Here is a 26,600-nt window from a genome sequence, read left to right as displayed (position 1 = left end):
GTGAGGGGACAGCCCAGGACCTGGCCACACTGTGCTAAGTGTCCTAATAGAGGCAGGAGAAGCCCGACGACCCCTGATGGGGCCATCAGAACAGCAAAGATCCAGAACGGAAAGGAGATGCCAGGGAGGCTCAGAGGCAAGCAGAAGAGGAAGGGTGCTCAACACAGCCTACAGGGCAGGAGCAAGCAGGAAGATCAGGGGAACCTGGCCGCAGAATCCATAGGAGGACTCGGAGCAGGAGAGGCAGGGAGAGGGGAGGCTCTGCATAGCGTTAGTGGACCAGGAGGTCCCAGGGAGGGCAGGCAGCTGGGGGCAGGCTGCCAACGTGGCCACTATGGCCTGTGAGCCAGTTTACAAGGAAGGGAGATGCAGCTGAAAGGAGAAGGGTCCAAGCCACAGAGGGAGGAGGCAGACAGAGGGAAGGGGGGAAGGGGGGGCAGCTGGTTTACATTTTGCTTTGGATTTTTCATTTAATGATGGCAGAAAGAACTACATGAAAAGCACAGCTCTGAAGACCTAGACAAGATAACGAGAAAGCACGGGGAGGGGGAGGCCCCATGACTGGGACCCCGAGCCCACCCAACACCCCGGGGTTCTCCTTGCACTCGGCACTTCTGAACAGCACACAATCAATTGAGAGGCTCCGGAGAACTCGTAAATGGAACCCAAACATGATCAAGGCCCAGCCACCCCCCCAACCACTAGAAGAGGCAGCAGACAGGCAGTGCAGCCAGCGTCCCCACGGTCCGGTACAGACCACTACCGCCAGCACAGACGCCCCAATGAAGGTGCACACAGCAGGTAGGAGTCACAAGACTCCAGTCTCAAAGTCACTTCAGGGTGGTCCTCACTCCAGAACTACACAAACTAGCTTCTGGTGGTCAGGCCCTGCCCCAATCTTGGAAAGCCAAAATGGTCACTTGGTACACTCAGGTAAGTGTGTTTTTCACTTCTCACGTTTGCTTACTGCATGTGGAGCTCGTCTAATGAGACGGAGCCCCAAAAAGCCCACAAGAGAAAAGGGGAGGGGCACCTGGGTGGCCATCTGCCTTTGGCTGAGGTCATGACCCCAGAGTCCTGGGATAGAGCCCCACATCCAGTTCCCTGCTCAGCAGGGAGCCTGCTTCTCCCTCTCCTCCCCATCAGCCCTCCACTCCACTCGTGCTTCCAATCTCTCTCTCAAATCTTCAAAAAAACATCACAAATACATATAGACACTTAGCTTCATTTTTTTTTTTTTTTTTTTTTTTGCCTCTTTACTAAACTCAGGCTGGTAGAGGTTCCCAACTGGGAAATGGCCTATCGGCCAAAACTTTCTCTCCCAGAAATAACGTAGTCTTTGGTTCACCTGCTGTCCAGCTCCCATGCTCATGGTCTGTGCAGGAGACCCTCTGGGGGTGGGGTGGGGTCTAGCCTAAATTCCCAGGGGTGGGAACATCTCCCCATTTACAGAAAGAAAAGTTCTGGCCACCAAAGTGCCACATCTAAGGATTTCTTTATCGTTGATGATCATTACAGTATTTCACATTCAGAACAAAGCTTCTCATAAGGACCTCACAGATCGGTCTACATGTAAAATATGATTTATACAAACAAAACCCACAAAGAAAAAAAAAAAAAAAAAAAACCCGGCTGGCTGTCCCAGGTTGGTGCAGAGATAGGACAGGGGCTGCAGGCTGCACTCAGGGGCCAGGTCTTCCGAGGAGAAGCGCCAGGAGAGCCCAGGTAGTGACCACACCACAGACCCTGCAAGACAGAGAGCAGGTCAGCGGCTCCACCGACAGCCGTGTGAGAACAGGCAGGTCCAGAGGACAGACAGGCAGGTCCAGAGGACAGACAGGCAGGTCCAGAGGACAGACAGGCAGGTCCAGAGGACAGACGCGCAGGCCCGGCCCCGCTCACCCAAACATCCCCATCTTCCCATCCTTCTCCCCACATGAACTTCTGACTCCAGGGCAGAATGGCCCAAGACACATGCAGACAAGTCATTTTCCTGGTGATTTACATCAAAGGTTGACAGATGGAAAAGATAGCCAAACATTTTTCTCCAAGCATGTGGTTTTCTACAGATAAGGCTCTTAACCAGCAGCCAAAACCCTCATAGAGCAATTCCATCTGTGTCACGCAGGCTGAAAACCCAAACTCGACCCTGCTCCAGGCTGCCCATGATCCCGCCTCAGCACCCCACTCTGCCACCAACGCAGTCCAAGCCCAACTGGACAGGATGCCTGCCTGGTTTCCCGACCACCTCCCTGGCCCTCTGCAGCCTGCCTCACACAGAGCACCTCACCTGGCCGCCCACAGCTCCTCCCAACAGCCCAGGCCCACAAACCTCTCCAGCCCCTCTCCGTGGTCTCCTCATTGCCCCTTGGCACACCAGACATTTCCCCACCCAAGAGCCTCGGCCCCACACCCAGGCAGTCTCCCCCAGAGCTCTGCCGGGCTCATTCCCTCACATCCTTTAAGACTTTAATGGGGTTCCCATCTACTCCCTCACCGGCAGCCCCCCTCTAGCCCCCTACTCCCACCTTCTGACCTGCTCTTGTTTTTGCCACACACTTGTCACCTGATCTATAATTCACTTGTTCACAGTTACCTCCCGCTGGAGGGTGAGTTCCAAGAGAACAGGGATTTTGTTTTATTGGCTGATGCAACCTAGAACCCACAATAGTACCCAATATAGCAGATGTTTAATAAATGCTTGCCCGGTGTTACCGAACGACACTCAGGTCACCATACTTGTCAATGACCCCTTCATAACACACACTAGCTAGTGAACTCCACTCCATGCAGAGCCCACCAACATTGTAGTCTTAGTCCGAAAGGCGGCCTTGGTCCTGGTCACTTACTGTAACAAGCAGTTGATGTTCGGGGAGTGTCTCCAGTATCGGTACAGGGAGACTTGCAGGGTGGGGTGGCCCCTGTACTCCTTCAGGATGCTCCGAGCGCTGCCAAGAGGAGTTCTCAGGTCAGGCATGCAAGTATCAGACCTGCTGCCCCAAGAGACCACTAGGAGACAGAGGCTGTGGGGCCCAAGGACAGGCTGGAGGCCAAGGCACCTACTCCTTAAACTTATTGGTCAAGAGCAGGAACTGGCTCCGTGAGAGGCGCCGCACATCAAACTTGCAGACATTCTGAAACTCACGATAGACTTGCTGCTCGCTGACCCCAGGCCACCTACGGACACGCAGGAGGAGGATGGGAGGCCGGATACTGGGGCAATCTGGACCAGAAAAGTTCTAGAAGACAGGGAGAAGAACAGAGATTTTCTGAAATTCCCACTGACAAACTACCTGGTTTGAAAATCCTGAGGCTACAAGATGTCCTGTGTGGACTGGGAGGGGGATGGAAGGAATGTACACATCCGCATTGGTTTGCGCAGGAAGACAAGGAAAGAACAAGCCTATCGGGGTGGAAGCATCCCTCTTCACTCTGGTTTTTGGTCGTCATCAGACCACCTCTGAGATATCCCCCAGGAAACCAGGCTGCTTCCCAGCACATGCCTCTGAGTAGGGGAAAGGAACAAAAGAAAGGCTACTCACAATCTTAGGGACCCCAGCTCGGATAAGATTCACCTGGTTCACATAGGGAGCCAGCACGTCAAGGTAGAGAGAAAAGGAGGGCTCAGGCATGGGACCAGCACTGTAGGGACAGAGAAAACCCCAGAGCATTCAGGCAGAGCAGCGATCAAGCACAGGTCCTCAGCCACAGCTAAGAGTCCGCTGATGGAACAGAGGAAGGGGCCGCCTCGGATCACTCTTCCCCCTCCTCCCTCCAAATCACCGTGCTTCCCCCACCAACCAATCTCACAAAGTTCTCTCCAGGGCCCAAATCAAAGCAGGGCTTCCAGGTGGTCACTGCCTGTTGGTGACACTTTTGGTAAGAATTCCTTGACAAATGTTAGCAATGGGCTCAGAGAATTAGTGAGAGGCCATGGTCCAGAGGTGCACTTGACAGGACATCACCCTTGATTCCTAATGGCCGCCCCTCAGCCGTCATTCTACTATGCCCTACCTCCATCCAGATACAACCACACATCTGAGCACAGGTCCGTGGAGAAGCACAAGCCTTGGAGCCAGGCAGGCCCCAGGCCACTATAGAACTTCTCTAAACCTAGGAGGGTTTTTAAGTCATGAGGTTCAGAGCAAAAGGCTGTAAGGCACCCAGGTGCAGGGCACGATGGGGCTCCCCTGCCATTAGCAGCCTTCACTGTCTTGCATGCATGTACCTCCCCAGTCAGCACTCAGATGCTGTCAAAGGAAAGAGTAAGGGGAGGGGGTGGGGACAGACTTCTTATTCAAGCTATCAGCCTCACGTCAACAGGTCATAGAGTATTTCTATGCATAACAGCCATTACTAAAATGGGCAAATGCAGGCAGTACCAAAGTTAAATTAGTCCATGATTATTAGTTTTCTTAGTCAGAAAAGGTTTCAAGTCAGCCTCAAAGACCCTGCTACAATTTTGATTAGCTCCTCCACCAGGCCTAATTCCTACTTATCAAATGCATACACCAAGGACGGGGCTACAGAACACATATTTCTTTTTTTTTTTTTTCAGAACACATATTTCAAGTGTGGCATCGGTGTCCTAGGAGCCTGGTGCCATAGGAATCAAGAATGCTGCTGCCATGGGGAAATGCATTTACGATGCCAACTTGGGGTTAAGAAGCTCTTCCCTACAGCCCTTATTCCAAGCAGCTCCCCTTCTCCCCAGCCTGTACAGGCCCCAAGGAGGTGCCATTCATTGACCAGAACACTCCGTCCTCCTACCTGTGATTTATGCAGTTAGGAGAACCAGGTGGGTAATAAAGCCAGCATACTACACTGGGAAGCACTGAGGCAGGTGCGGGGACCTGCAGCTGACCTCCCTCCCTTGGCCTCCTGGCACGTGAACGATCCCAAAGTGGAGACGAGGGCCCAGGACCAGCAGGGAAGGCCATCCTCCACGGGGTAGGGTGGGGGGGTGGGGGAGCTGCTGCCCAGTCAGGGACCATCCCTGCCCAATGATACTGCCTCCCCCCGTCTTTGGGAGAGCCAGAGGAGCCAGGAGGTCTTAGCTTACAGCGAGGGCTCAGAATGCGGCCACTGTTCCGGGAACAGGACGAAAGGAAGGAACGCTCACCTGTGTACTCTCCATAGGAGCAAGTGTGCCACTTTCAGAAGAACTGGTGGTGGGGGGGGGGGGGGGGGGGGAGAGAGAAAAGCTAGAGATGTAACACACGTCCAGGCTCAACCGGATCACCTCCTCAAAATATGCCAACTCCTGCTTTGTGTCCGTTACGTGCAACCCACCTGGAAATAAACGGAGACCCTCAGGATGGTGGGAGATTACCACAAGTAAAGCAGGAGCCCCCTTGCAGAGGAAAGCAACTCTCACCTGATCCACAGAGGAAGGCGTCATAGGCGGCCTCATGGGGGTACTTGGTCTCAACTGAAGAGAGAGAGAGAGAGAGAGAGAGAGAGAGAGAGAGAGAGAGAGAGAGAGCGAGCGCGCATGGAGCCACCATCAGAACACGGCCTGGACGAGGAATCTCTTCCCCACCCAGCTCCACACCTGCACCGGCCAAGCACACACCACCAGCACCCATCATTCCTCCAGAGAGGTGTGTGTGCTTCTCCCCGCCTGTCTTCACCGTGGGCTCCCGCCGCCCAGCAAGCCAGCCACATGTCAAAGGGGGCAGAGGACCCCCAGGAGTTACGATCCCTTCCAGGATGGCTCCTTCATAAGGCAGAGGGGAGACATAGAGCACCCCATGTGACCTTCCCACACACCTGCCCCTGATCAGGAGAGGCGAGGCCTCATCCCTGGCACCTCAATACTTTGCCAACCATGGAGCAGCATACACTCACAGGAACATACCGTATTTTTCACACTTGCTTGCATGAATAACCACTGGCCCAGAATTTTTGGTAGGATTCAAGTCACTAGTAGAGAAAAGCAGCGTAAGGAACAGTCACTGCAAATAAGCCCTTCTTGGGCTCTCCACACCACGTTAAGTCAATAAAAATAAAAGGGTCCTAGAGACTGGGGTGCCTTTCTAAAAAGAACAAAAAGGCACAAACCCAGGAGTGGGGGGGGGAGGTAGGGTCTTGGTAACCAGGCAATCGGGCAGATGTGCCAGAGGCTGCAGCTGGGTCACTCACTCTGAGCAACTGCCATGCACCGAGCCTGATACACTTGGCATCAGCTCTGCCTGGAACTACCCTGTAGTCTAAAGGGCAGGTTGGGAGCTGGTCCCACTACCGCAGCAGCACCCCAGGAGTCCTGAACCACAGGAACTCATACGGTTGGAGGCACAAAGAGGTGTCCGGCAAGTTGAACATGGAGAACAGGCAAAGGCAGCAAGGCCCAAACAGTGCCACTGAGGCATTAAGTGTGGCCAAAGCCCCCATGGGAAGGGCAGGGGCCAGGAAAAGAGCTCGGATGATCGGGGAGGAGAGGTGAGGGGGTATGGAAAGCCCTTTCAGAAACATGGGGAAGACAGCCCAGAAACACAGCCCAGGTGATTCATGTTTTAAAAGATCACACCAGTGTCGATGGGAAACGAGCCAGACAGGCCCTGAGATGCCCACAGGTTGCATGCCTGCAATGAGAGAGGACGGGGCGAAGGCAGGGATGCTAGGCATACAGAGGAAGGGCACACGAGAAAGCCTCCAGGCATGCTCAGGGCGTCAGCCGACTAGGAGTGGCTGGCCTGGCCCGGCTCAGGCACAGGTGGGGGCACTCCACGAGGAAAACTTCCCTTGGTTTTCCAACAAAGCCTCTCAACATGGGTCAGTGCCAAGCACCTCAGAACTGCCAGCTTCTGTCTCAGGTGTGTGCCCATTTGGTTTAGGGCCACTGGCTACCATGCCAGCCGCCAACACCAACACTGCACAGGTAGGGACCCTAGTCCTTCCCTGCATGTGAGCTGTTCACCTCTACTGCCACCTGTGGGTTTCCCGTGGCCACTTACTCGGGTCACAGGCGGGAAGACAGAGGCCCAGAGAGATTCAGTCATTCTCTAGAGGTTGCTCACAAGCCACTGGGTGGCAAAGCCAGACCTTGAACCTGAGGAGTCTCAGTTCAGAGCCTAGGCATTTCCAGTAGAGCCTCCCACATGCACATGGGCCTGGGGCCAGAGGACCTAGCAGGGGTTGCCTCAGGCACAGAGGTGGGCTTGAGGGCCAAGAACAGAGCAGGTTAAAAGTGGTTTGTGGCCATGCGGGTAGGAAGGGCCACCAGACAGGGGGCAAGCGAAGGGGCCCTGGGGGTCTCAACAGTCACAGGTGGTGGCAGTGGAAGCTGAGGAAGTGGATTCAGTCACCCAGGGACATGGTCATGAGCAAGAGGAGGGCTGGGGAGCCGCCCTGAAGGAACTAAAGGGGTGGGTGGAAGAACAAGACCCCAGGAAGAATGGATTAAAAAAATTAAAAACCCACCAGAAATCTGGGAAAGGATCTTAGGGAAGGCCTGGGAGGGGAGAGGCTGGGAGTGCCAGGCACCAGAGGGTGGGTCATACACCATGCACCTCACACACATCGGCCCCTCGGCTGCGACCATGGCAGAGCCTGCACCCAGCAAGCTGGCAAGAACAAGGTTCATGAAGGAAGAGAACCCGACCTCCGTGGGCCAAGGCTATGTAGAGCACCCTCTCACCCCGCCCTGCATACAGGCGGCGCTCACATGTGCAGGCTGGCAGGAGAGACTCTTAAAAAGACAACACTGGAGGGCAGGGAGGGAGCGGAGACTCCCCGCATAGGGCCTCTTACTGTCTTCCTGTAACTAGACCATGGGCGCCGCTGGAGGACCCAGTGCCCAGGCATGGCACAGCAAGGGGTGGTCAGAAGACAGCCACCAACAGAGGCACAGATCTGATCACCTCTCAAAAAGGTGCCACTTTCAGCTGCCGCAATGTGGCACTCTCCCCACCGCTGCTCTGGGTGCTAGTCCTCCCAGCTGGGGCAGAAGGAGGTGAGCTGCCCCTACACCCTTGGGTTCCCAGGCCCTGTGTCCCCACCAACTTGCACCCAGGCCACAGTGGGTCAAGGCCAGGAAGGGAGGTGGGAGCTGCTTCTCCTACAGAAAGATCAGGGTCGTCCCTAGTACTGAGGTCGTTCATTCACTCAAATGCTTGGGGGCACATCTACCAGCTCTGCTGTGGGCCCAGGAGAACCACCATCAGATGAAAGGAGACGAGCCTGATCTCATGGAGATTATCTCCAGTAATCAGAAACCAATCAAAAGAAATTAAACCGTGGCCAACAGAAACCACCACGTAGGGACACTTGGGTGGCTCAGCAGTTGAGCGTCTGCCTTTGGCTCAGGGCATGATCCTGGGGTCCTGGGATCAAGTCCTGCATCGGGCTCCCTGCATGGAGCCTGCTTCTCCCTCTGCCTGTATCTCTGCCTCTCGCTCTGTGTCTTTCTCATGAATAAATATATAAAATCTTTTTTTTTAAAAAAAGGAAGTATCAATATTTTGGGATGCCTGGGTGGCTCAGTGGTTGAGTGTCTGCTTTCAGCTCAGGTCAGGATCCCAGGGTCCCAAGATCGTGTTCCACATCAGGCTCTCTGCGTGGAGCCTGCTTCTCCCTCTACCTGTGTCTCTGCCTCTCTGTCTCTCATAAATAAATTTTTAAAAATCTTAAAAAAAAAAAAAAAAAAAAAAAAAAAAAATCACATAATCCATCAGCCGTAGGTATTTTACTGGATTCCTGGCCCTCTAGACAGGGTTAACCTCAGCACTAGAACATTTCGGGCTGGAGAATCCTCTGCTGTGGGGGGCTGTCCTGTGCCTCTACTCAGCAGATACCAATCCAAAGTCTCAACACTGCAGCCATGTCCTGGAGAATAAAATTCCCCCTGCCCTGGACTGAGAATCCCTGCACTGCTTTTTAAAAAAAAAAAAAAAAAAAAAAAATTCCTTACCTGTTTAGGACTTCATAAACTTCTGAAAGGTTTGAAACTCTTGGAAAATTCAGTTCCTAAAATTATGGAAAACAAATCAGGGAGATAAAACTTGTGCTTTTGTTATCTACTTTGAGGATTACCAAATGGCCATTAAAGAACCTAGAAAATAATCCCTATAAGCCCCTCTTTCTATTCAAACTTAAATCTCCTTATTCTTTGATATCTGGGCACCTACTAATCTTGGGTTTCCTAGAAAGTACCCAAAGACCTAAACTAGAAGAATGGCAACAACTACTACCTTCCTTCAAAGACAAGTGTTTAAGAGGTTCCATAAATGTATGCCTCCAAGGCTCCCGGCCATGGCCAAGGACATACATGTAGAACACCAGGTGCTTTGAGAACTAGCAAGCCTTGGGGAACTCCAGGTTGCCTTAGAGCTCATCAACTCTTGTGTGGCAAAGGGTACACACGGTCCCCTCAGATCAGCCCACATCCTCTCTGCTTCACCCTAGGACTCCACCACATGGACACAGACAACATCACATTAGCGTGTTAAGAGCTAGGAACTGGTGAGGTGCAAGTAGTGAACACAGCTCCAGGCAAAGATGTACCAAGTAACCCAGTGCCATTTCTGTGGCTCCCTTATTGAGTAATTCATCTTAAGTGACCAGCTTGAGGCTTTTAAATGTTGATCTGAGGGACACCTGGGTGGCTCAGTGGTTGAATGTCTGCCTTCGGCTCAGATCGTAATCCCAGGATCCTAGAACAGAGTTCTGCATCGGGCTCCCTGCAGACAGCCTGCTTCGCCCTCTGCCTAGGTCTCTGCCGGTCTCTCTGGGTATCTCTCATGAATAAATAAAATCTTAAAAAAAAAAAAAAATGCTGATCTGACTCCTCTTCTCTGTTCTTCAGTTTAATTTCTAAGAAACATTTAAGCTAGCTGGTGGGTCCCTTCTCCAGGTGTAGTTCACGCCCTAACTGCACAACAGAAGCCATCTGGGAGCTTTTAAAACACTCGCCCATCCCTCTAAACCACAGGAAGCTGGTGGTGGGACCCAGGTGTCAGGACTTGGTTTCCCAGGTGACTAATGTGCTCAGGGTGGAAAACTCATGACCTTATGGCTCAGTAAAGATTTTTCAGAACCTCCTCCATCCTGATGCTCTTGAAGTTGGCTGCAAATACTCATCACTCATATCAAGCTCTAGAACAAGCTGTTCCATGACATGCTTATTTAGATCAGACAAGCTAAAGAGAACTCATTCAAAACATGAGAACTTGGGATCCCTGGGTGGCGCAGCGGTTTGGCGCCTGCCTTTGGCCCAGGGCGTGATCCTGGAGACCCGGGATCGAATCCCACGTCGGGCTCCCGGTGCATGGAGCCTGCTTCTCCCTCTGCCTGTGTCTCTGCCTCTCCCTCTCTCTGTGACTATCATGAATAAATAAATTTAAAAAAAAAAAAAACAAACAAAAAAAAAACATGAGAACTTGAAGGAAAAATAAACTCGGAAGCTAATAGGATAACCCAACGCTAAAATACAAATGAAAAAATAAAATAAAATACAAATGAAGCCAATATTGGTGGTAAAATAGAGAAGGGTTCCAGGAAAAACTTTTAGAAAGAGACAAAGTGAAGTGTGACTGGGACAAAGCACTCCTTAACCCAAAGCAGTCCCGTTCATTACCTTCCAGATGTCCTTGGTCACATTCTTGGTGTCAATGAGAATGGGAAATAGGTTGTGGATATTCAACTTAAATTGATCATAGCTTTCTAAAGGGAAAGACCAGACAAAAGAGGGTACGTTGGTAAAAATGGGGAAGAAGATTCTCCAATCTAACTTGTCACCAACGCTAACAAATAAAGCAAACAAAACGAGAATTAAAAACATCCCTGCTCTTAATCATTAAGAATTGACAGATCTCAAACCAACCTGCCATCACCATTCGTGGTGGTGAAAGCCAATGACTATTAAATTCAGGATATTTTCTATGGTCAACATTAATGTAGTTTGCAAGGTTTTAGCCAACGGGGAAAAAAAAAAAAAAGGAGAAAGAAATGCTATTGGAAAGGCAGATATGAAATTGTCATTTGTAAGGGACTGTTCAGAGAAGATTCAAGAAAAGTCAACTAAAAATTATATTCAGATCAAAGGCCTACCTGCATATAGTTTAAAGAGGTTTGTTGCGAAACCAACCAACACCAAGCCTTGCTCTCCTCTTCCCACTCCCCACACACTTTCCATTCCTTTTCTCTGGGTGTTTGTTCCCAGATCTCTCAACGGGCAGCACCATGCTGCTGCCAATTTCTCCAGTTTTAGGCATCTACCTGTGATTTCCTACAACGTAGGAGGACGGCTCAACTCATGACTCATCTCCAGCCCACACCTCCTCGCGCTCTCACAGGGCCAGGCCATGTTCCCCGACCTTTCCTTACCCAGCTCTGGTTCTCCTAGAAATCTTGTCTTAGCTCTTCTGGTGAATGCTTATTAATTTTACCCCTACTCCTCCCCCAATTTTCTTAGTATGCTCAAAGTAAGGTGTTTTATCAATACATTTCTTGGGGAAATCTTAGCACCATCTTGCCCTCCTTGTCTAGATAGTGTACAGGACTTCATTTAATCCCTGTATCAGGATGTTGGTTCTATTTTTACCCTCAATTTTATGGGCAAGGAAATGGAGAAAGTAGCTTGCTGGAGCTCACACAGGTAACAGGGGTGGAATGAGGACCCAAGCATGGCTCTCAAGTCCGTGCTTTAACAGCAGCACTACACGGTTGTATATCCAAGCAAGGGCATCAGTCATAGAAAAGCACGGTCCAGCCATAAAACAAGGCCACACAGCCACCGAATTGGCATTTATTGAGTGAATGACATACATGCTTTGGGTAAGTGGGGTGGTGGTGGGGAGAGCCAAACAGCCAAACATACCATCAACTATGTAGTGCGACCTAATTTGTGAGAACTCAGAGGAAAAAGCCAAGTGTTAGGATTATAGCTGAGATTGAAGGCAGCTTCCCTCCTGCTCCCATTTCTGATTTTGCAAGGTTATATATGAGAATAAGGGACAATTTCCATAATGGGGATCAGAGGATCAAGTCAAATGTAAGCTTTCCTGCCAGAAAAATCAGTCACCTGGCTTCCCCTCTGGGAGGATGGCAACAAGGACAGATGTGCTGGAACTCTGCAGAAGCCCACCAAGTCGTGGGGAGCAGTGCATGTCAGGGCTACTGCAGGAGCACTCTGGACCCAAGCCCCCTGCAAGGGTCGAGAGAAGCCCGGAAAGGGAACGGAAGGTGTACCCGTACCTGGGAGCGGCCTGAAGAACTTCTCGTGGAGATGCAGCAGGTCCATCATCATGTTGTGGCCCACTAGGGGCTACTTGGACGAATCGACAGGTGCACAGAAGAGGTGTAAGAACAGACATCCTAGGTGAACACCCTCTCACAGAAGGGGTGGCTTTAGAACCCACTGTGATCTTTCACCCCACCCTCATGACACTCGACGCAACCGCTCCACGGCCAGGACGACAAGCAGGGTGTAGGAGGATGTGGGACAGGGTCCACGCTGGGGCTCTGAATGAAACAAGGTTCCCCCAGCAGTTCTAGGTCAGCTAGTAGTGAAGCAGCCGTGTATGTAACAGCGGAAAAGAACCACAGTGTTTTATGCGGACCCTCTGTCCCAGCTTAACTCATCAGTTTAGGGGAAGCAAGGCTAGATCCAGAAAGCCAGTTATGGACAAGAAAGAACCACTTATCTCAAGGAATACAAAGGACTGCTAGAGAGCAAGAGAAGAGATTTTTCTTGCCTACCTTCTGGGCTTTCACCAGCATCTGGAAAAACACCGAGAAGCCCCTCGCAGAGAGAAGAATCTTCTCCTTCCAACAGCTCTCTCGATCACAGGAGGTGTTCTCAAGATACCAGCGGTGTTGTTTACTCACTTTTTTTACTATAATCTGAGACAAAAGTAGAGACAAGTTCTCTGAATCCTGGGTTCCTGGGAACAAAGCCAAAGAAGTGGTTCATCTCACGAGGAGAAGGGGAAAAGACGAAAGAAAGAAAGCCTTTCAGAGGCCAGATTTGGTGGGATGAGAGAAAATGGGGCCACTGAGACAGCCTGCTCGCAGGTAGGAACTCACCCCCTGGTCTCTCAGGACCGTCCAGATGTCAGGGAGGGCCTGCCTCAGCACCAACTGGACCTCAAAGGCCTGGAAGCCTGTGGCAAGGAGACATGAGGCTCGCATAGAACCATCACAGACGGCAGTCTAGCTTCCTCAGGAGGAGTTGAGAGATGCATAGAGCCAACGGAGAGGCAGCGCGGAGGTGTGCCTAAGCCCAGGAGCCCCATGACAGGACAGCACAGCATTCACATCCACATCCATTCTTGAAGTTTACTTCAGGGCCACTCTGAGATGGAGTACCCCGATGGGCCTTTGTGGCCGGCGGGGGGGGGAAGGGGGCGTAGGTGATAGCTTTTGACACTTAGCACGTTAGAACAGCGTGCGGTAAACAACATAAAGAGTTCTCTTTTAAAATAACAAGCCCAGAAAAATAAATAAATTAAATAAAATAACAAGCCCAAGGGCTCAGTCGGTTAAGCATCTGCCTTCGGCTCAGGTTATGATCCCGGGGTCCTGGGATCCCGGTTTCCCCTTCTCCCCACTCGTGCTCTCTCACATAAATAAAATCTTTACAAATGTAATAAACCCATTATATCGCTGCCCATGGTTTTGTAATCTCATGCATTGGTTACGTGAAAGATACTGGTTTGTGGAGGTACTCGAGTCTCCTGAAGTTCACACATTTCGTTAAACGCTATCAACAAGAGACACTTGCACATGTGGCCACCGACCATCAGAAAGGTCTCGGTATTGGCAAGCTGTCAAACTCCTGGTGGCAGAGCCAAGTTTCCCAGAATTTTAGTTTCTGATTGAAAGCTCAAATTTTATCACTAGCAAATTCTGTGAGTTCTTTTTCTGCAAGTGACAGGTTTGCTTTTCTCACTTGACAAAATGGCTGAAAATACCCAAATTGAAATAACCACAGTCAGCACTGTGCCGAGGTGCTGGCAGGGTTACCCACCAGTGCTTCACTGGCTACTATTCCTGCAAAGGCACAGTGACAACGGCCAGTGAGATTCTGAAATACTTTCGAACTTGTGGACGCCCAGGGAAAGGGTTGGAGACCCTGGGGTTGGGAGGAGGTGTCACAGGCCAGGCCTGAGAACCACTAATCCAGGGTATGTTCATTGTGATTCTACACTGTGCCATGAGGGGAAGAAAATGCAGAGATGAACAAGAGAGCCCCACAGGACTCTCAGGATTGGGATGAAAAAGACGACTCTAAACAGAGCTGGACTTCAGTCTGAAAACTCAAAATAGGGGCGCCTGGGGGGCTCAGTCAGTTAAATGTCTGCCTTCAGCTTGGGTCATGATCCTCGGATCGAGGCCCCTTATCAGGCTCCCTGCTCAGTGGGGAGCCTGCTTCTCCATCTCCCTCTGCCTCTCCTGCACCCCCTCCACTTATGTGCCCTCTCTCAAGTAAATAAAATTAAAACACACACACACACACACAAACAACTCCAAATGGGTCAGAAAACCTCAAGCTTCTGAGTTGAGGTCAGAGCTTTAACCCCAACGACAATTCACCTGCTGAGCCGGTGCCCAGAACATACACTCCCCACAGGGAGCAGAGTGTATGCTCCCCCCAACCCCTGCACCCAACAGTCACCAGCCCCAACACCCCAGGCTGGGGGACAGCCTACCAGCGATACCGGGGAGAGTCATCCAGTCGCCCTCCTCAGCCAAATCCAGCCACCGTGTCACCTCATCAATCACCACCTTGATCTGGTCTTTATCCAGAGAACTGAAAGTGGGCACATGAGAGTGGGATGCTGCAGAAAACCACCAGAACCTTAAAAGCAGAGTTAATGTGACAGCAGTTTTGGAGGACTCCAGTCTTAACACTGCCAACTCAGCAAAAAAATAGATCCAAATAAGACTATATTTTCTGAGTCTTGTTCTACAAGAAAGCGCCAACCACTCGGCCCATACTCTCCCATACATTCGCAGGAGAAGGTCCCATCCCTTTCTCCTGCATGGGAGCTAGCCAGCACTAAGCACTACTGTGAGGCCTGTCTGCTTAATTCAGCGTTTGGGGTGAAAAAGCACCATCTGGTGAAATAAGGAAAAGACAGGAACTTTGGTAAGCACGTCTTCTCCTATGTTAGAAACGTAAGAACACGATGTTATTTTGAGATGAGGAAAGACTTTTCTCCAACATTTGAAAATAACAGAACGTTAAAAATTCAAATAGTTCTTCTCTTACAAAAAGCTACATTTTCGGGTGCCTGGGTAGCTCGGTCGGTGAAGCATCTGCCTTCAGCTCAGGTCATGATCCCAGAATCCTGGGACCAAGTCCCACATCAGGCTCCCTGCTCAGTGGGGAGCCTGTGTCTCCCCCTCCCTCTGCTCCTCCCCTTGCTCGTGTGCTCTCTCTCAAAATCTTAAATTAAAAAAAGCTACATTTTTATATGAAAAGCCAAGAATAAGAATTTCAGAAAAAAACAAAAACTTCCACGGGCACTTGGCTGGCTCATTCAGTGGAATACAAGACTCTTGATCTTGGGGTTGAGTTCAAGCCCCACATCAGGCATAGAGCCTACTTAAAACAAAACAAAAAAAAACCTCTACTAATACATGGTTTTCTGGACCCAGTATTCAAGTTACAACATTCCAGAGCTAAAAATCAGGGTACTTTAACCCTGTCCTGATAAAGGTAAAGAATCGAAAGCTCAAAGAGCTGAAAGGACTAGTTCAGCTCCATCCAACTCTGCCAGCATGTCTTCCTGGGGCCCAGGTGACCACACGATGCTATCACGCCATCACTCCTGGCCCTGTCTACAGCAGTATTGGGTTTTAAGTAGGACAAGTGGCCTCGAGGGGTAAAGAGAAAAGGCTGAGACCCCGCCTTCAGGAGTGCACAAATTCAGGAACATGGGGCAGGATGTCCAGGCGAAGGTACGTGACTGGCATGGTCACCTGTGATTTACTCCCCAAGGTCACACTGAAGGCCAGTGTAACATCCCAGAGTGAGTCCAATACAACCTGCTTCTCCCCCTGCAGCACTGGAATGAAGTTCCTGCTTTTTCATTTGAGGACGTAGAGTTAAGAGTCTGTGTTTTCTCTTTTCCCCCCTTCACTTTTAGACATTAAAGATCGTCCTCAATGCAGTAAGACAGCTCTCATCTGAGATGAGAGAACAGGACCGCCAGGACTCGGAGCTGCGGTGTCTGGCTGATTGTGTGCTGCCAAAGCCACTCAGCTAAAGGTGCTGGCGTGAGGTCACCGTACCCCGGCGCCAGCACGCTAACCCACAGGAAACACAGAAGAACGCCGGTGACAGAGACAAGAGACACCCCCGCCCCCACCCCTACCCCTATCCCCAAAGCACCTGGAGAAACAGGCTCTACCTGCGAACTCTCCAGTTCCCAGTCAGGATGTTGTGTTTGATTTTCTTCTCCTGCTCTTCATTCATATAGGGGATCCCATTTTTGAGAAACTAGACAGGGGACAAGGAGACAAGTGGAGGCAGCCTCTACACACAGGAGCAGAGGGGAAAGAAACCATCCTCGTCCAGGTCACATGGAAGGCAAATGGGACTCCGCCCACCTGGACCAAAGAACTTTTCCAACCTTCCCCTTGCCCTCCTCTGCTGCCATACCTTGTTATAGTCGAAGCCATACTGATTCAGAAACTGAACACTAGAAGCCTGGAAAGAGAATTCGGAATCCAAAATCCCAAATGTCGTAGGGAAGAGAAAGAAGTTACATGAATGGGCTACATACCTATGAGAAAAAAATAAACATAAGGAAAAGCCAAAACGGTCTTTAAAATTCTAGCTCACAAGGGACACCTGGGTGGCTCAGTGGTTGAGCATTTGCCTTTGACTCAGGTCATGATCCTGGATCCTGGGATTGAGTCTCGCATCAGGTTCCCCACAGGGAGCCTGTTTCTCCTCCTGCCTGTGTCTCTGCCTCTCTGTGTGTCTCTCATGGATAAAAAATCTTAAAAAATTCTAACTCACAGTGCAGACTTGGAGCAGGCTCCTCCTTTCATTCGAGGAGTGTTTGAATGTTGGCTGTTCCTAGTACTCCTGCCTGGCTCTGGGTCCAGAGGGAAAAGGCAGAGATCCTGCCCCCTGGGAAGGGTCTACTCCCCATCCCGAGCCTACCGTGTGGCACGCTCTCTGACGGTGCCCAGGAACCAGGTCACCCTCACTAGGACACCATGTTAACTGCTCCCCTGAGGCACAGGTGCAGAAACGGGCGGGGGGCGGGGCGGGGGCTCAGTGCTGGGAAAGGCCCCAGAAAAGATGCTGGGCCAAGAGAGACTTGGAAGAGCCAGAAGCCGCAGAGGACAGTGGGGTAAGAGGGCACAGAAGCAGGTAGAAGGGCAAGAAGACTGTGGAACATCCGGGGCCCAAGTGGTTCAGACCCTGAGGCAGGAGGTGGAGGGCAGCAGGTGAAGATTAGTGGGCAAGTGCCGGGTGCTTTGCAAAAGGTCTTCATACTTACTTGTTTGATTCTCCTTCAATACTGGAAAACACGGACAATCCTAGAAGAACGAGCACAGAGGAAATGAATACCAAAGAAAACCTATCTGAAGTGAGCTTCAGAAAGGCAACATTTTGACCAGTACTTTGCACCTAGGGATATTGTGTATGCTTTAGAATAAGATCATCTCTTAGACTGGAAACAGGAGAACTGTCAAGCTGTAACTCATACCGAAAATACTACAATAGAACATCAAGGGGTTTTTCATGCACAGAATATTGACATTTTTTCTAGTTTTAAAATCAGAGATTTATACACTTAATGGCTTTAAACTGTCCATACTGTTAAACAGACCCTGCACAAAATGAAGAAGGCTTCAAAGTAGAGGAAGACAACAGAAACCTACTTATTTGTTTTGTATACTTTTCACAGAGGTCTTATAATTATGAAAAACACCACAATAGAACAATAGCAGAGAAAAAGGATAGAGCACACACACAGATGTGCATCATTCACAGAAAAAACAGGCGTCAGTAAAATCTGCTGGGGGTATACCGAACACATATATACAAACCAAGATAATTAATACAGCTTGTTCTATCACACACAGAGTATCCTAATATGCATCATCAGGAGACTGAGTCAATTGATGCATTCACTTTGTAAGACTAGGGAGTCACATAGTTAAAAATGGAGGTCTGTTTATGCTGATATTGAAATATCTCTAAGCCCCATTATTGGAAAAAAAAAAAAAAAACAAACCAGGCTGCGGACAAGATGTTTATAACACAACCTTGTTTCTATAAGTTTTCTGTAAACAAAATTCCTACAGGTCTTCCCTTGAATGATGGTAAAGCCTCCTTAACGTTGATTAACCGTAAGGCATGGCAACGAAGCTGCTAAATTCAGTTTCTGCTTGTTCCACAGCGTTGGCCCCTGCAGGCACAACACAGCCCAAAACGAAACAATCACGTGAAACAATAGCCAGGCTCTCTGAAAGGAGTCCAGGCCGTTTGTAACCAGTGGGAATTACGGAGATGATACAAACACCTCCTTTATTAACTCCTTACAAACAGCTGAAGAGCACACTCACCAATCTGACAGATGGTGAACTGCTGAACACTGTGGCGGGTCTTCAGATACCATTCCGAGGGCAAGTCAAAAAGACTGTGGAAAAACACAGGCATCTCAGTGCCCAGGCAGGGAGAGGGCCGGAGGCACCTGCTGGCTCAGCACCCTGTTACTACTGGGGGCAAAGGCCGGGTCCCCAGGCCCTCTACCCCTCAAAGTGCTGTCCTGCCCCCTCACTGCCCACACGGTGACTGCTGCCAAAGAGCAGGGAGGTGCCAGAGTCACAGGCAGCAGGGCGCAGGTGAGCACACCTCCCTAGCTCAGCTGGAAGGCAGCTCTGGCTTTACCTGATCTGTTGGGGCCGGGACAGGTTGGAGCGAAGGCCCGTGAACTCGATGTCCAGACCTGCAGGCCAAAAAAGAAAAATAAAGGAAGACAAAGGTCCCCGGACGCAGACCATTGCCAGCTCTTCCTGCCGTAAAGGCTGCAGGTGGCAAACGTATCCGGCTCACCGTCCGGGATCAGAGGCCAGGCGGGGTCAAGACGAGAAGCAGAAAGCCAAAGCGAGGACAAGGCGGGCCACTCACCCCACGGGCTCTGCTCTGCTGGGGCCGCACTGGGGCCCGGGGGCCCAGGCAGGGGAAGGAATCCCCCCGCCCTCCGAGGCCCTCTGGGCGCCTCCCGCGGCCTGGTGCCCGTCCCCGCGCCCGTCCCCGCGCCCGTCCCCGCTGGGCCGCGCCCCTCCCCCACCCGGCCCACCCGAGCCGCGGCCTCCGCCGCCTCCCGCGCCTCACCCACGAAGTCGGCGCCCAGGACCAGCTCCTGCAGCAGAGGGAGGCTCTGCTCGAACTCGTCGGCGCCCACGTCCATGGCCACGCAGCTCGGCCCAGGGCGCCGGTGCGGCCACGTGCTGCCACTCTCTTCACGCGCTTCCGCCGCGCCGCCGCCTTAAGGGGCTCGCTCCTGATTGGCCGCGTGCCCCCACCTGCCCGCCCCCAGGTGTTTCCACCCCCCCCCCCCCCACACACACACACCTCGCCAACCCGCGGGGCTGCCGGAGCCCCCGCCTTCGCAGCCAGAGCCCAGCCCTCCGGCGGGCGCCGCAAAGATGGCTCTGCGGTGGCCCGAAGGTGAGTCACCTAGGTAGACCCAGGGTATTGAGAGGGGTGGTAGGTGAAAATAATGCCCGGAGGGCACCTGAAGGAACTTCGGTGAGTAGGTAATCACCGCAGCTGGGGCAGCGCGGGGGCAGGGGGCCGCACCTTGTCCCGTTTATATCAGCGCGTCCTTGCACGTGGCCCATAGTGAGCTGTGCCTGAATCTCCGCCACCCCATCCTATCATTTTCTTCACTTTTTCTGGCTCATCATTTAGAACACAGTCTCTCAAACTTGCCACAAAGGCCCTCAGGAACTGCCTATCAAACTTGGAGAATCTTTGGTGCAGAGATGATCTAGGACAATCCTATTCCTTGCAGGAAAAACCCTAGGTCACTTCCAGGTGAACCCTGTTTTTGTCACTGCGGATTCCAAAAATACTAGTCCAGTTTTTGGTCTTTACGTCCTCCTCTGAACACCAGACCTATTTTGAGAAGCCTTCTACAACCACAGTCTTCAAAGTGAGATGCTCCAGTCTTTTAAGATGAGGGAAGAAAATATTAGACCTATATTATACATTTTTAAATGTCCCCACTTGGGGTAGTTACTGATCACAAAGGGGCCACTGAGTCACTGCATCCTGAAGGCCTCTCAGAACCAAGCATACTTTGAAAAAATGGTACATACATATCTTTTAAAAATATCCAACACTCAGATTATAAATAGTAATGTTACTTCACTTCTGTATGAATACATAATTGGGATACATGTTTAAAATTGGGAAGTACTCTAGAAGCCACCTTAACTACTTACAGGTCTTCTCTTCACACCGGTCTTAAATAGCCAAAAATAGTTACTTTGATTTAATCGACTCCTGTAGAGAGCTGCCATGATTCCCACCTAGCCCAGTTTCATCTTAGATTAACATGATTTCAAGCTTCACCTCCAATTCCACAAACCCTGACTTCAAAGCAAATTTAGCAACACCAATCCTGCTCCTTTCCACTTCCACTTACAGTTTTTCACTGCATTCCTTTCTTCTTTCACAACTCGTTTTGCATGTCAGAGTTCAGGAGCCCAACTAAGGTCCCACTCTGCCCCTTTTATCTTCATAGCACTAAGACTGTTAATAGTAAATTGATGGATAGAGCATTTCCTATTTTAAGAAAAGGCCCAAACCCTAAGCAGCAACAAATACCATTTTTTGAGATCACCCACTATGAGCTGGACGTGGTAACAATTAGTTTGCACAAACTTCCTATGTATACTCTTGCCACAGTGAGCTCAAAGGCAAAGAAAACTTCACGTAACCACAAAGTGCTCATAATATGCCTTTATTCATTAACTTATAAACATTTAACTTGTCCTTTGAAAGTTAATTATAATTGGCAACCGCTTTTCCCAGATAATTCTCTCCTGTCCAAGAGAGGGGAAGAATTTAGCCTTCGATTTAACCACCGCCACCCAACCCCGAAAACAGACCTAAGGGGAGGAGGGAGTGATGTTAACTACAGTAATGTAGTTAACTTAACTACAGTAATGTTCCACACTGTTACGGGATTGTACAAAACTTCCCAGCTGGCCCTTCTTCCAGATGCTCTCTTCTGAAGGACGTAGCACCTCACAGCTTCCTAGTTCCCCGTTTGGAACAATGCTATTTCATTCATAGATTCTCCGAGGCTCCTGCAGCACCACACCGCCTTCTGTCATGGCATTCTGTAGTCGTTTCATCTGGTTTTGAAGATCCATAAAAGGGAAAAGATTAAGTCAGCACAAGTAAGCTGATAATAAACAGTTCACTTCCCAAGAGAAATAAAACAGCCGATTTGTTCCTTGCTAACTTCCAAGCCCACACTGGTTTTCCAGAAAGTGATCTTAATAATGACACAGATAAGAAACTGTAGATGTCCAAGATTACTAGTGTTTCATCATACAGACAAGATGTTAACCTGAACGGGGAAGCAAAGTGGTGGTCATTGCAGCGATAGAATCAGTGACCCTGGACTGACTCTGGACAAGCCTGCCTCAGGTGACTTGGGAATACTAATCTTGACCCTCTGGGCAATGAGGATGGAATGAGGTCAGGCATGTCAACCTCATTCCCACCTCAACATGTGCTACATGGAAAGAACTTGATAAATGCAACTATTGTTACTACGTAAGCACCTGTTGTCAAGAATTAATTACCTTTTAAATAAGTACAAAAACCAAAATACCGAGTCTGAGGCTGCCTCCCAAGGAGTGGGTTGGTAGACCATGAAGTTGATCCCTGCCTCTAAGCATCGCTCTGCCAGCACTCGTCCTATACTCTCACAGGCCACCACATTTCTGGTGCTATAAAGGTGCTTTTTAATAGCCCATTCCCGAGTAGATGCTGAAACCACGACCTTGCCGTTGCGATGCTCAACGAGTGCTTCTACGTGATGCTGAGTCTTTATAACTCGCAACCTAAATGAGATGAGAACAGAATCAAATCAAAACAATCTTAAAGATAAAAGGCCTCAGGTGAATAAACGCCTCCATATTTCTCTAGAACGCTATGTTCAATTTGTTTACTTCAACACAGTTAACCTGGATTTTACTTGGGAAAAGTATTTTTCCTGTCTTTATGACAATATCCTCAATAAATCAAACACTTCCACTTAACCTCAAATATCCAGGAGTAATTTGATATTTCTGAGATGTGAGAATTATTTTTTTTTAATTTTTATTTATTTATGATAGAGAGAGAGAGAGAGAGAGAGAGAGAGAGGCAGAGACATAGGCAGAGGGAGAAGCAGGCTCCATGCACCGGGAGCCCGACATGGGACTCGATCCCAGGTCTCCAGGATCGCGCCCTGGGCCAAAGGCAGGCACTAAACCGCTGCGCCACCCAGGGATCCCAGATGTGAGAATTATTATATAACATCTACTTCAAAAAAGGATTCGAGGAGGCAGAGCTATAAGTTATGACTTTCCAATGAGGAAGGATATACTTATTCTACGCTTCTACTTTCCAGCTAACACCAAAATAAATAAAAGAGCAATCAAAGGTTTAAATTAAAAACTGAAACAGGAATACTAGCAAGCAGGATTTTTTTTTAATAATCTCAGGGTAAGCCTATTTAAATAGGACATCAAACCATATCATCCAGCTTTTATAAAGAAAAAACAGTTTTCTACAGTTTAAAAAACAGTAAACTGAAGTCAAAAGGCAAGCAAGAAACAAAAAATACTTAAAACACATATTATACAAAGGACTAATTTCCATTTGTAAAAAGCCTCCTCTCAATAAAAAACCCCCACTAACTTAGTAGGCAAATGATTTGAACAGACTATTCCCAGAAACAAAATATTAATACTTAGGCCCATGAAAATACACTCAGGTCACTGATGAGATGCATACGCAATTCATTGCAACATGGTTTGGATCACTAAGGTAATCATCAGTATGGAGCTAGCTAACTAAAACATCCATGCAGTGGTATTCTATAGTTACCAGAAAGAATGCTGCTGACCATTTATTGAGTGCCTACTATGTCAGGCACGGTCTTGTTTACTGGGATAGCTCATGTTTCAAAATAATCTCTCTTTTTTTAAAGATTTTCTTTATTTATTCATGAGAGACACAGAAAGAGAGAGAGGCAGAGACACAGAGGGAGAAGCAGGCTCCATGCAAGAAGCCCAATGCAGGACTCAATCCTGCATCTCCAGGATCAGGCCCTGGGCTGAAGGCGGTGCTAAACCGCTGAGCCATCAGGGCTGCCCATAATCTTTTTTTTTTTTTTTTAAGGCCACAGAAACTGACACAGAAAGGTTTAGAAACTTTAACAAGATCACAACTAATGGTAAGTAATGGAGCTAGGACTTCAGTCCAGGGTTTTGGCCCCAGAATTAATGTTCCTAAACACCATAAAGGATTTCCAAGATGTATTTTGAAGGGAGCGGAGAGGATTCAGATGAATAACAGTGTACATGGTGTGCTAAGATTTGTAATTTAAAACTATAAGTTTATACCGGTATACACAAATTCTCTCTAAAAGGATACACAAACTATCCCCCCTTTGGATTTTATAGCATATGTTTATATTACACGTTTAAAAATTAAGCTCACGTTAAAGAAAACACTAAAATTAGAGATCACACTAGGATTCTTAGTGTGAAACAGCAGAAAAAGCACTAGATTGAGAAATGTGGGTTCTACACCTGGTTTTGCTGGAAGCCCTAGTGAAAAATCACAATTTCTTAATCAAGGGTCAACAATCCTTTTCCCTAAAGTCTCAGATAGTAAATACTTTAAGCTTTATAAGCCGTAGGGTCTCTTGCAACTGCTCAACTCAGCCACAGTTAACACTAGAACAGCCAGGTGAGAATGAGTGGTGGTATGTTACAATAAAATTTTCTTTGTGGGGAACCCTGGGTGGTGCAGCGGTTTAGCGCCTGCCTTTGGCCTGGGGCGCGATCCTGGGGACCCAGGATCAAATCCCATGTCGGGCTCCCGGTGCATGGAGCCTGCTTCTCCCTCTGCTTGTGTCTCTGCCTCTCTCTCTCTCTGACTATCATAAATAAATAAAAATTAAAAAAAAAATTTCTTTGTGGATAATGAAATCTGAATTTTATATAATTTTCACGTCACAAAATATTATTTTTTGAAATTTGTTTTCACACTTTAAAAAAGAAATTTTTAGTTTGCAAGCCAACTTTGGCCCATTGGCCATCGTTTGCTGATCTGTATGTTAAACCATTTGTTGAACCTTTGTCCAACAAAGGCACAGGACTCATCTTCTCTGAGGTCACTTCCCACTATAATATGCCAAAATTCCATACTGATGATAATGTGAATATAGCAGATAGGAAATTAAAAAAGTGGGAAAATACATCTCTATTTAGATGGTCCAAATATTAAGTTGAAACGGTTGGGTTTCAAAAGAATTTTAGACTTAAGATCCAAATTATTTCAAAAGTGACCTACCTACTCCCTTTCTTTGACTCCTCCTATGAACACTAAGTAAAAACGCATCACAGCAATCGTAAAATTTTATTATCCCTATTCCATCTTCCAAAACAAAACCTAAAATTTTTGCTAACAAGGATGAAATCTACTTTCTTTGCATCTCCTGCATCTAGCACAATGCCTATGAAGTGCCATAGGCCTAATGTTTGTGGAATGAATATATCATAGTTATGACTCTAACTTCCTGTTACGATTTTATATAGTCCTTAGGAAAGGATTCCCATTCCCACCCACCCCAGCCGTTTCTTCTGCTGGGAGTGCTCTTCTCGGCAGGTTACCTTATCTTTCAGAAGGGGCCTTAGCAGGCACCCAGGCTCCCCAACCTCACATCATCCTCTTTAAATTTTCTCCCTGACATTCATTTATTTACTTCCATTATTGTTGGTTTGTGTCCCCGCCCCCGGCCACTGAACCCTCCTCCACCACCAAACGGCGGTTTCCCGAGAAGAGAATCGCCACAAGTATCCGGCCTGTGGACTGAGCTGAGGAACGCTTTGCAGGGCAGCGTGCACTGCTCCGTCGGTCGGCTAACCGGCCGCCGCAGTTACCTGTGCCAGAACTCCCGGGAGGGCCAGGTTGTCCCCCAACCCCGCTCTTTCCTGGCCACACCTAGGAGCTCCAGGTTGCGGGGGTTCCGGTTGGTGAACTCTGGGGCGACGGCTGCGTTTTCCACAGGGTCCACTTCAGGCTTCGCCGCGGGCTCGGCACTCGTTGACAGCGCTGCGACCCCACACCCTAAGAACGGGAACCACCACGCGTATCTTAAAAACTGACACACACGGACAAAACGGGAATAAGGCCCAACCGCTATCCCCGTCCACTCCCCGAATCCTCGCTCCCCGGGAGGGAGGGAGGGAGGGAAGTCTGGTCACGGGACGCAGTCATCACAGGTCCTAGTACTGTCGTCACAGCGCTGTCGGCCCGTAAGCTGCTCGGCGGGGTGGACTACAAAACACGACTTGCATGTGCACACTTACTGTGCAGCCCCCGAGGAGTCGTCTGAGAGAAATGGGAATTCCCGGGGTTTCTGCAAACCGACAGGCACTCCCAGAACCGCGAGCGGAGCGCCATCGCTGAGGGATCGCGGGCTACGCCTCGGAAAAGCCTCACGTCCTCCCCTCACCGGCGTCCCAGCCGCTCGCCGGCCGCAGCCATGTTGACTCAGGGAGAACTGGTTCCCCGGGGTTCCCCGGGGTCACCGACGCCTCCGCCCGGAACTGGCGAGCCGGGTCGCCGAGTGGCCGACGGAGCGATCAGTCACCTCGGCTCCTCCAATCACTGCCCACGCAGAGGCGCACGCTACGCTGGAGCCCGCCAACCACCTCGCAGCACCGCGCGGGGGGCGGGGCGCAGCTCGCTAGGTCGCGGGCGGCGTCTCGCCGGACCGGCAGGCGCGAGGCACCCGTAACTTCACGTTGCCTTATTTGGTCCTGCGGTCGCAAAGCGTCTGCCGACCGCGGTCAGATCCACACACGGCCCCGCTGGGCAACGGGAGGAACCGGCGCAGCGCAAGATGCAGTTTCTCTCCAGAAACCGTGGTGGCCATTTTCCTCGTAGAAAGCACTTGGCCCGTCCCACCCAGGTTCAGGCCCCCAAGCGTATGCTCGTGGGCTCGGAAGTCAGCCCCGACTCGCCACGTTCTCTCTGAAGACCCTTAGGGAACCTGCCGAACTCGCTCAGGAGTGCAGCCGAACCGGGAGAGGCCCGCCCTCTCGTCACACCCCAACTGCAAGCTCCGCCCCACCGTCCACTTTTTCTAGAAAGCACTAGAAGGTGCAAGCGCGCACGCGCAACCCGTTCCCGCAGGAGGGGAAGAGAAGCCTCAACCGTGCACCTCCTTCCTCCTCCAGTGCGCGATCCTGACTTCCGTTCTCCTGCCTTCGCGCCCTGCTCATTCGCTCTCTAATTGGGCGAAAGTGCTGCTCCCGCCTTCTCCCGCCCCCTCACTTCCGGCTCCTTCGCACTCTCGCTCCCCCCGCCCTTTCTTTCCTTCCCGCCC

General features: G+C 49.9%; 2 protein-coding genes across 8 annotated transcripts; both read right to left on the bottom strand.

The window, feature by feature from the left end:
* Positions 1–1,255: 1,255 nt before the first annotated feature.
* Positions 1,256–19,440, bottom strand: PNLDC1 (PARN like, ribonuclease domain containing 1). Of its 5 annotated transcripts, none has more exons than XR_005353761.1 (19): positions 19,307–19,440; positions 18,860–18,917; positions 18,535–18,608; positions 17,463–17,502; positions 16,610–16,733; positions 16,359–16,447; positions 14,652–14,800; positions 13,027–13,103; positions 12,700–12,843; positions 12,196–12,265; positions 10,577–10,662; positions 8,912–8,967; positions 5,861–5,925; positions 5,378–5,431; positions 5,123–5,165; positions 3,543–3,642; positions 3,146–3,239; positions 2,850–2,948; positions 1,256–1,746 (listed from the first exon to the last, which is right to left on the bottom strand). XR_005353761.1 is itself a non-coding variant. In XM_038526492.1 (19 exons), the coding sequence occupies exons 1-19, from the start codon at positions 19,380–19,382 to the stop codon at positions 1,683–1,685; spliced, it is 1,644 nt and encodes a 547-aa protein (XP_038382420.1). In that variant the 5' UTR covers positions 19,383–19,440; the 3' UTR covers positions 1,256–1,682. The 5 variants fall into 5 exon arrangements, 3 of the variants coding, with proteins under 3 accessions (XP_038382420.1, XP_038382421.1, XP_038382422.1); XR_005353762.1 differs by having other exon boundaries at positions 3,576–3,642; XM_038526492.1 differs by having other exon boundaries at positions 3,064–3,239.
* A 1,486-nt stretch (positions 19,441–20,926) lies between these two features.
* Positions 20,927–25,793, bottom strand: MRPL18 (mitochondrial ribosomal protein L18). Of its 3 annotated transcripts, none has more exons than XM_038526491.1 (4): positions 25,579–25,793; positions 25,150–25,336; positions 21,996–22,056; positions 20,927–21,339 (listed from the first exon to the last, which is right to left on the bottom strand). In XM_038526491.1, the coding sequence occupies exons 1-4, from the start codon at positions 25,670–25,672 to the stop codon at positions 21,268–21,270; spliced, it is 414 nt and encodes a 137-aa protein (XP_038382419.1). In that variant the 5' UTR covers positions 25,673–25,793; the 3' UTR covers positions 20,927–21,267. The 3 variants fall into 3 exon arrangements, with proteins under 3 accessions (XP_038382419.1, XP_038382418.1, XP_038382417.1); XM_038526490.1 differs by having other exon boundaries at positions 20,927–21,353; positions 21,825–22,056; positions 25,579–25,792; XM_038526489.1 differs by having other exon boundaries at positions 21,825–22,056; positions 25,579–25,790.
* Between the last annotated feature and the right edge of the window lie 807 nt (positions 25,794–26,600).

This window comes from Canis lupus, chromosome 1 (genome assembly GCF_011100685.1).
Source record: "Canis lupus familiaris isolate Mischka breed German Shepherd chromosome 1, alternate assembly UU_Cfam_GSD_1.0, whole genome shotgun sequence".
Lineage (NCBI taxonomy): Eukaryota > Metazoa > Chordata > Mammalia > Carnivora > Canidae > Canis > Canis lupus.
The sequence above is the reverse complement of the archived record's forward strand: the minus strand, read 5'-3'. Positions and strand labels throughout refer to the sequence as shown.

Coding starts and splice junctions, on each gene's coding strand:
- PNLDC1 (XM_038526492.1), bottom strand. CDS start 19,382: ATGGACGTGGGCGCCGACGAGTTCGAGCAGAGCCTCCCTCTGCTGCAG. Junction 10,663..12,195: donor GTTCTTCAGGCCGCTCCCAG/GTACGGGTACAC, acceptor CTTTCCCTTTAG/AAAGCTATGATCAATTTAAG. Junction 5,926..8,911: donor GTTTATGAAGTCCTAAACAG/GTAAGGAATTTT, acceptor TTTCTCTACTAG/TGACTTGAATCCTACCAAAA.
- MRPL18 (XM_038526489.1), bottom strand. CDS start 25,672: ATGGCGCTCCGCTCGCGGTTCTGGGAGTGCCTGTCGGTTTGCAGAAAC. Junction 22,057..25,149: donor TCCCGGGAGTTCTGGCACAG/GTAACTGCGGCG, acceptor CATCTCATTTAG/GTTGCGAGTTATAAAGACTC. Junction 21,340..21,824: donor GGGAGGCAGCCTCAGACTCG/GTATTTTGGTTT, acceptor CTTCAAAACCAG/ATGAAACGACTACAGAATGC.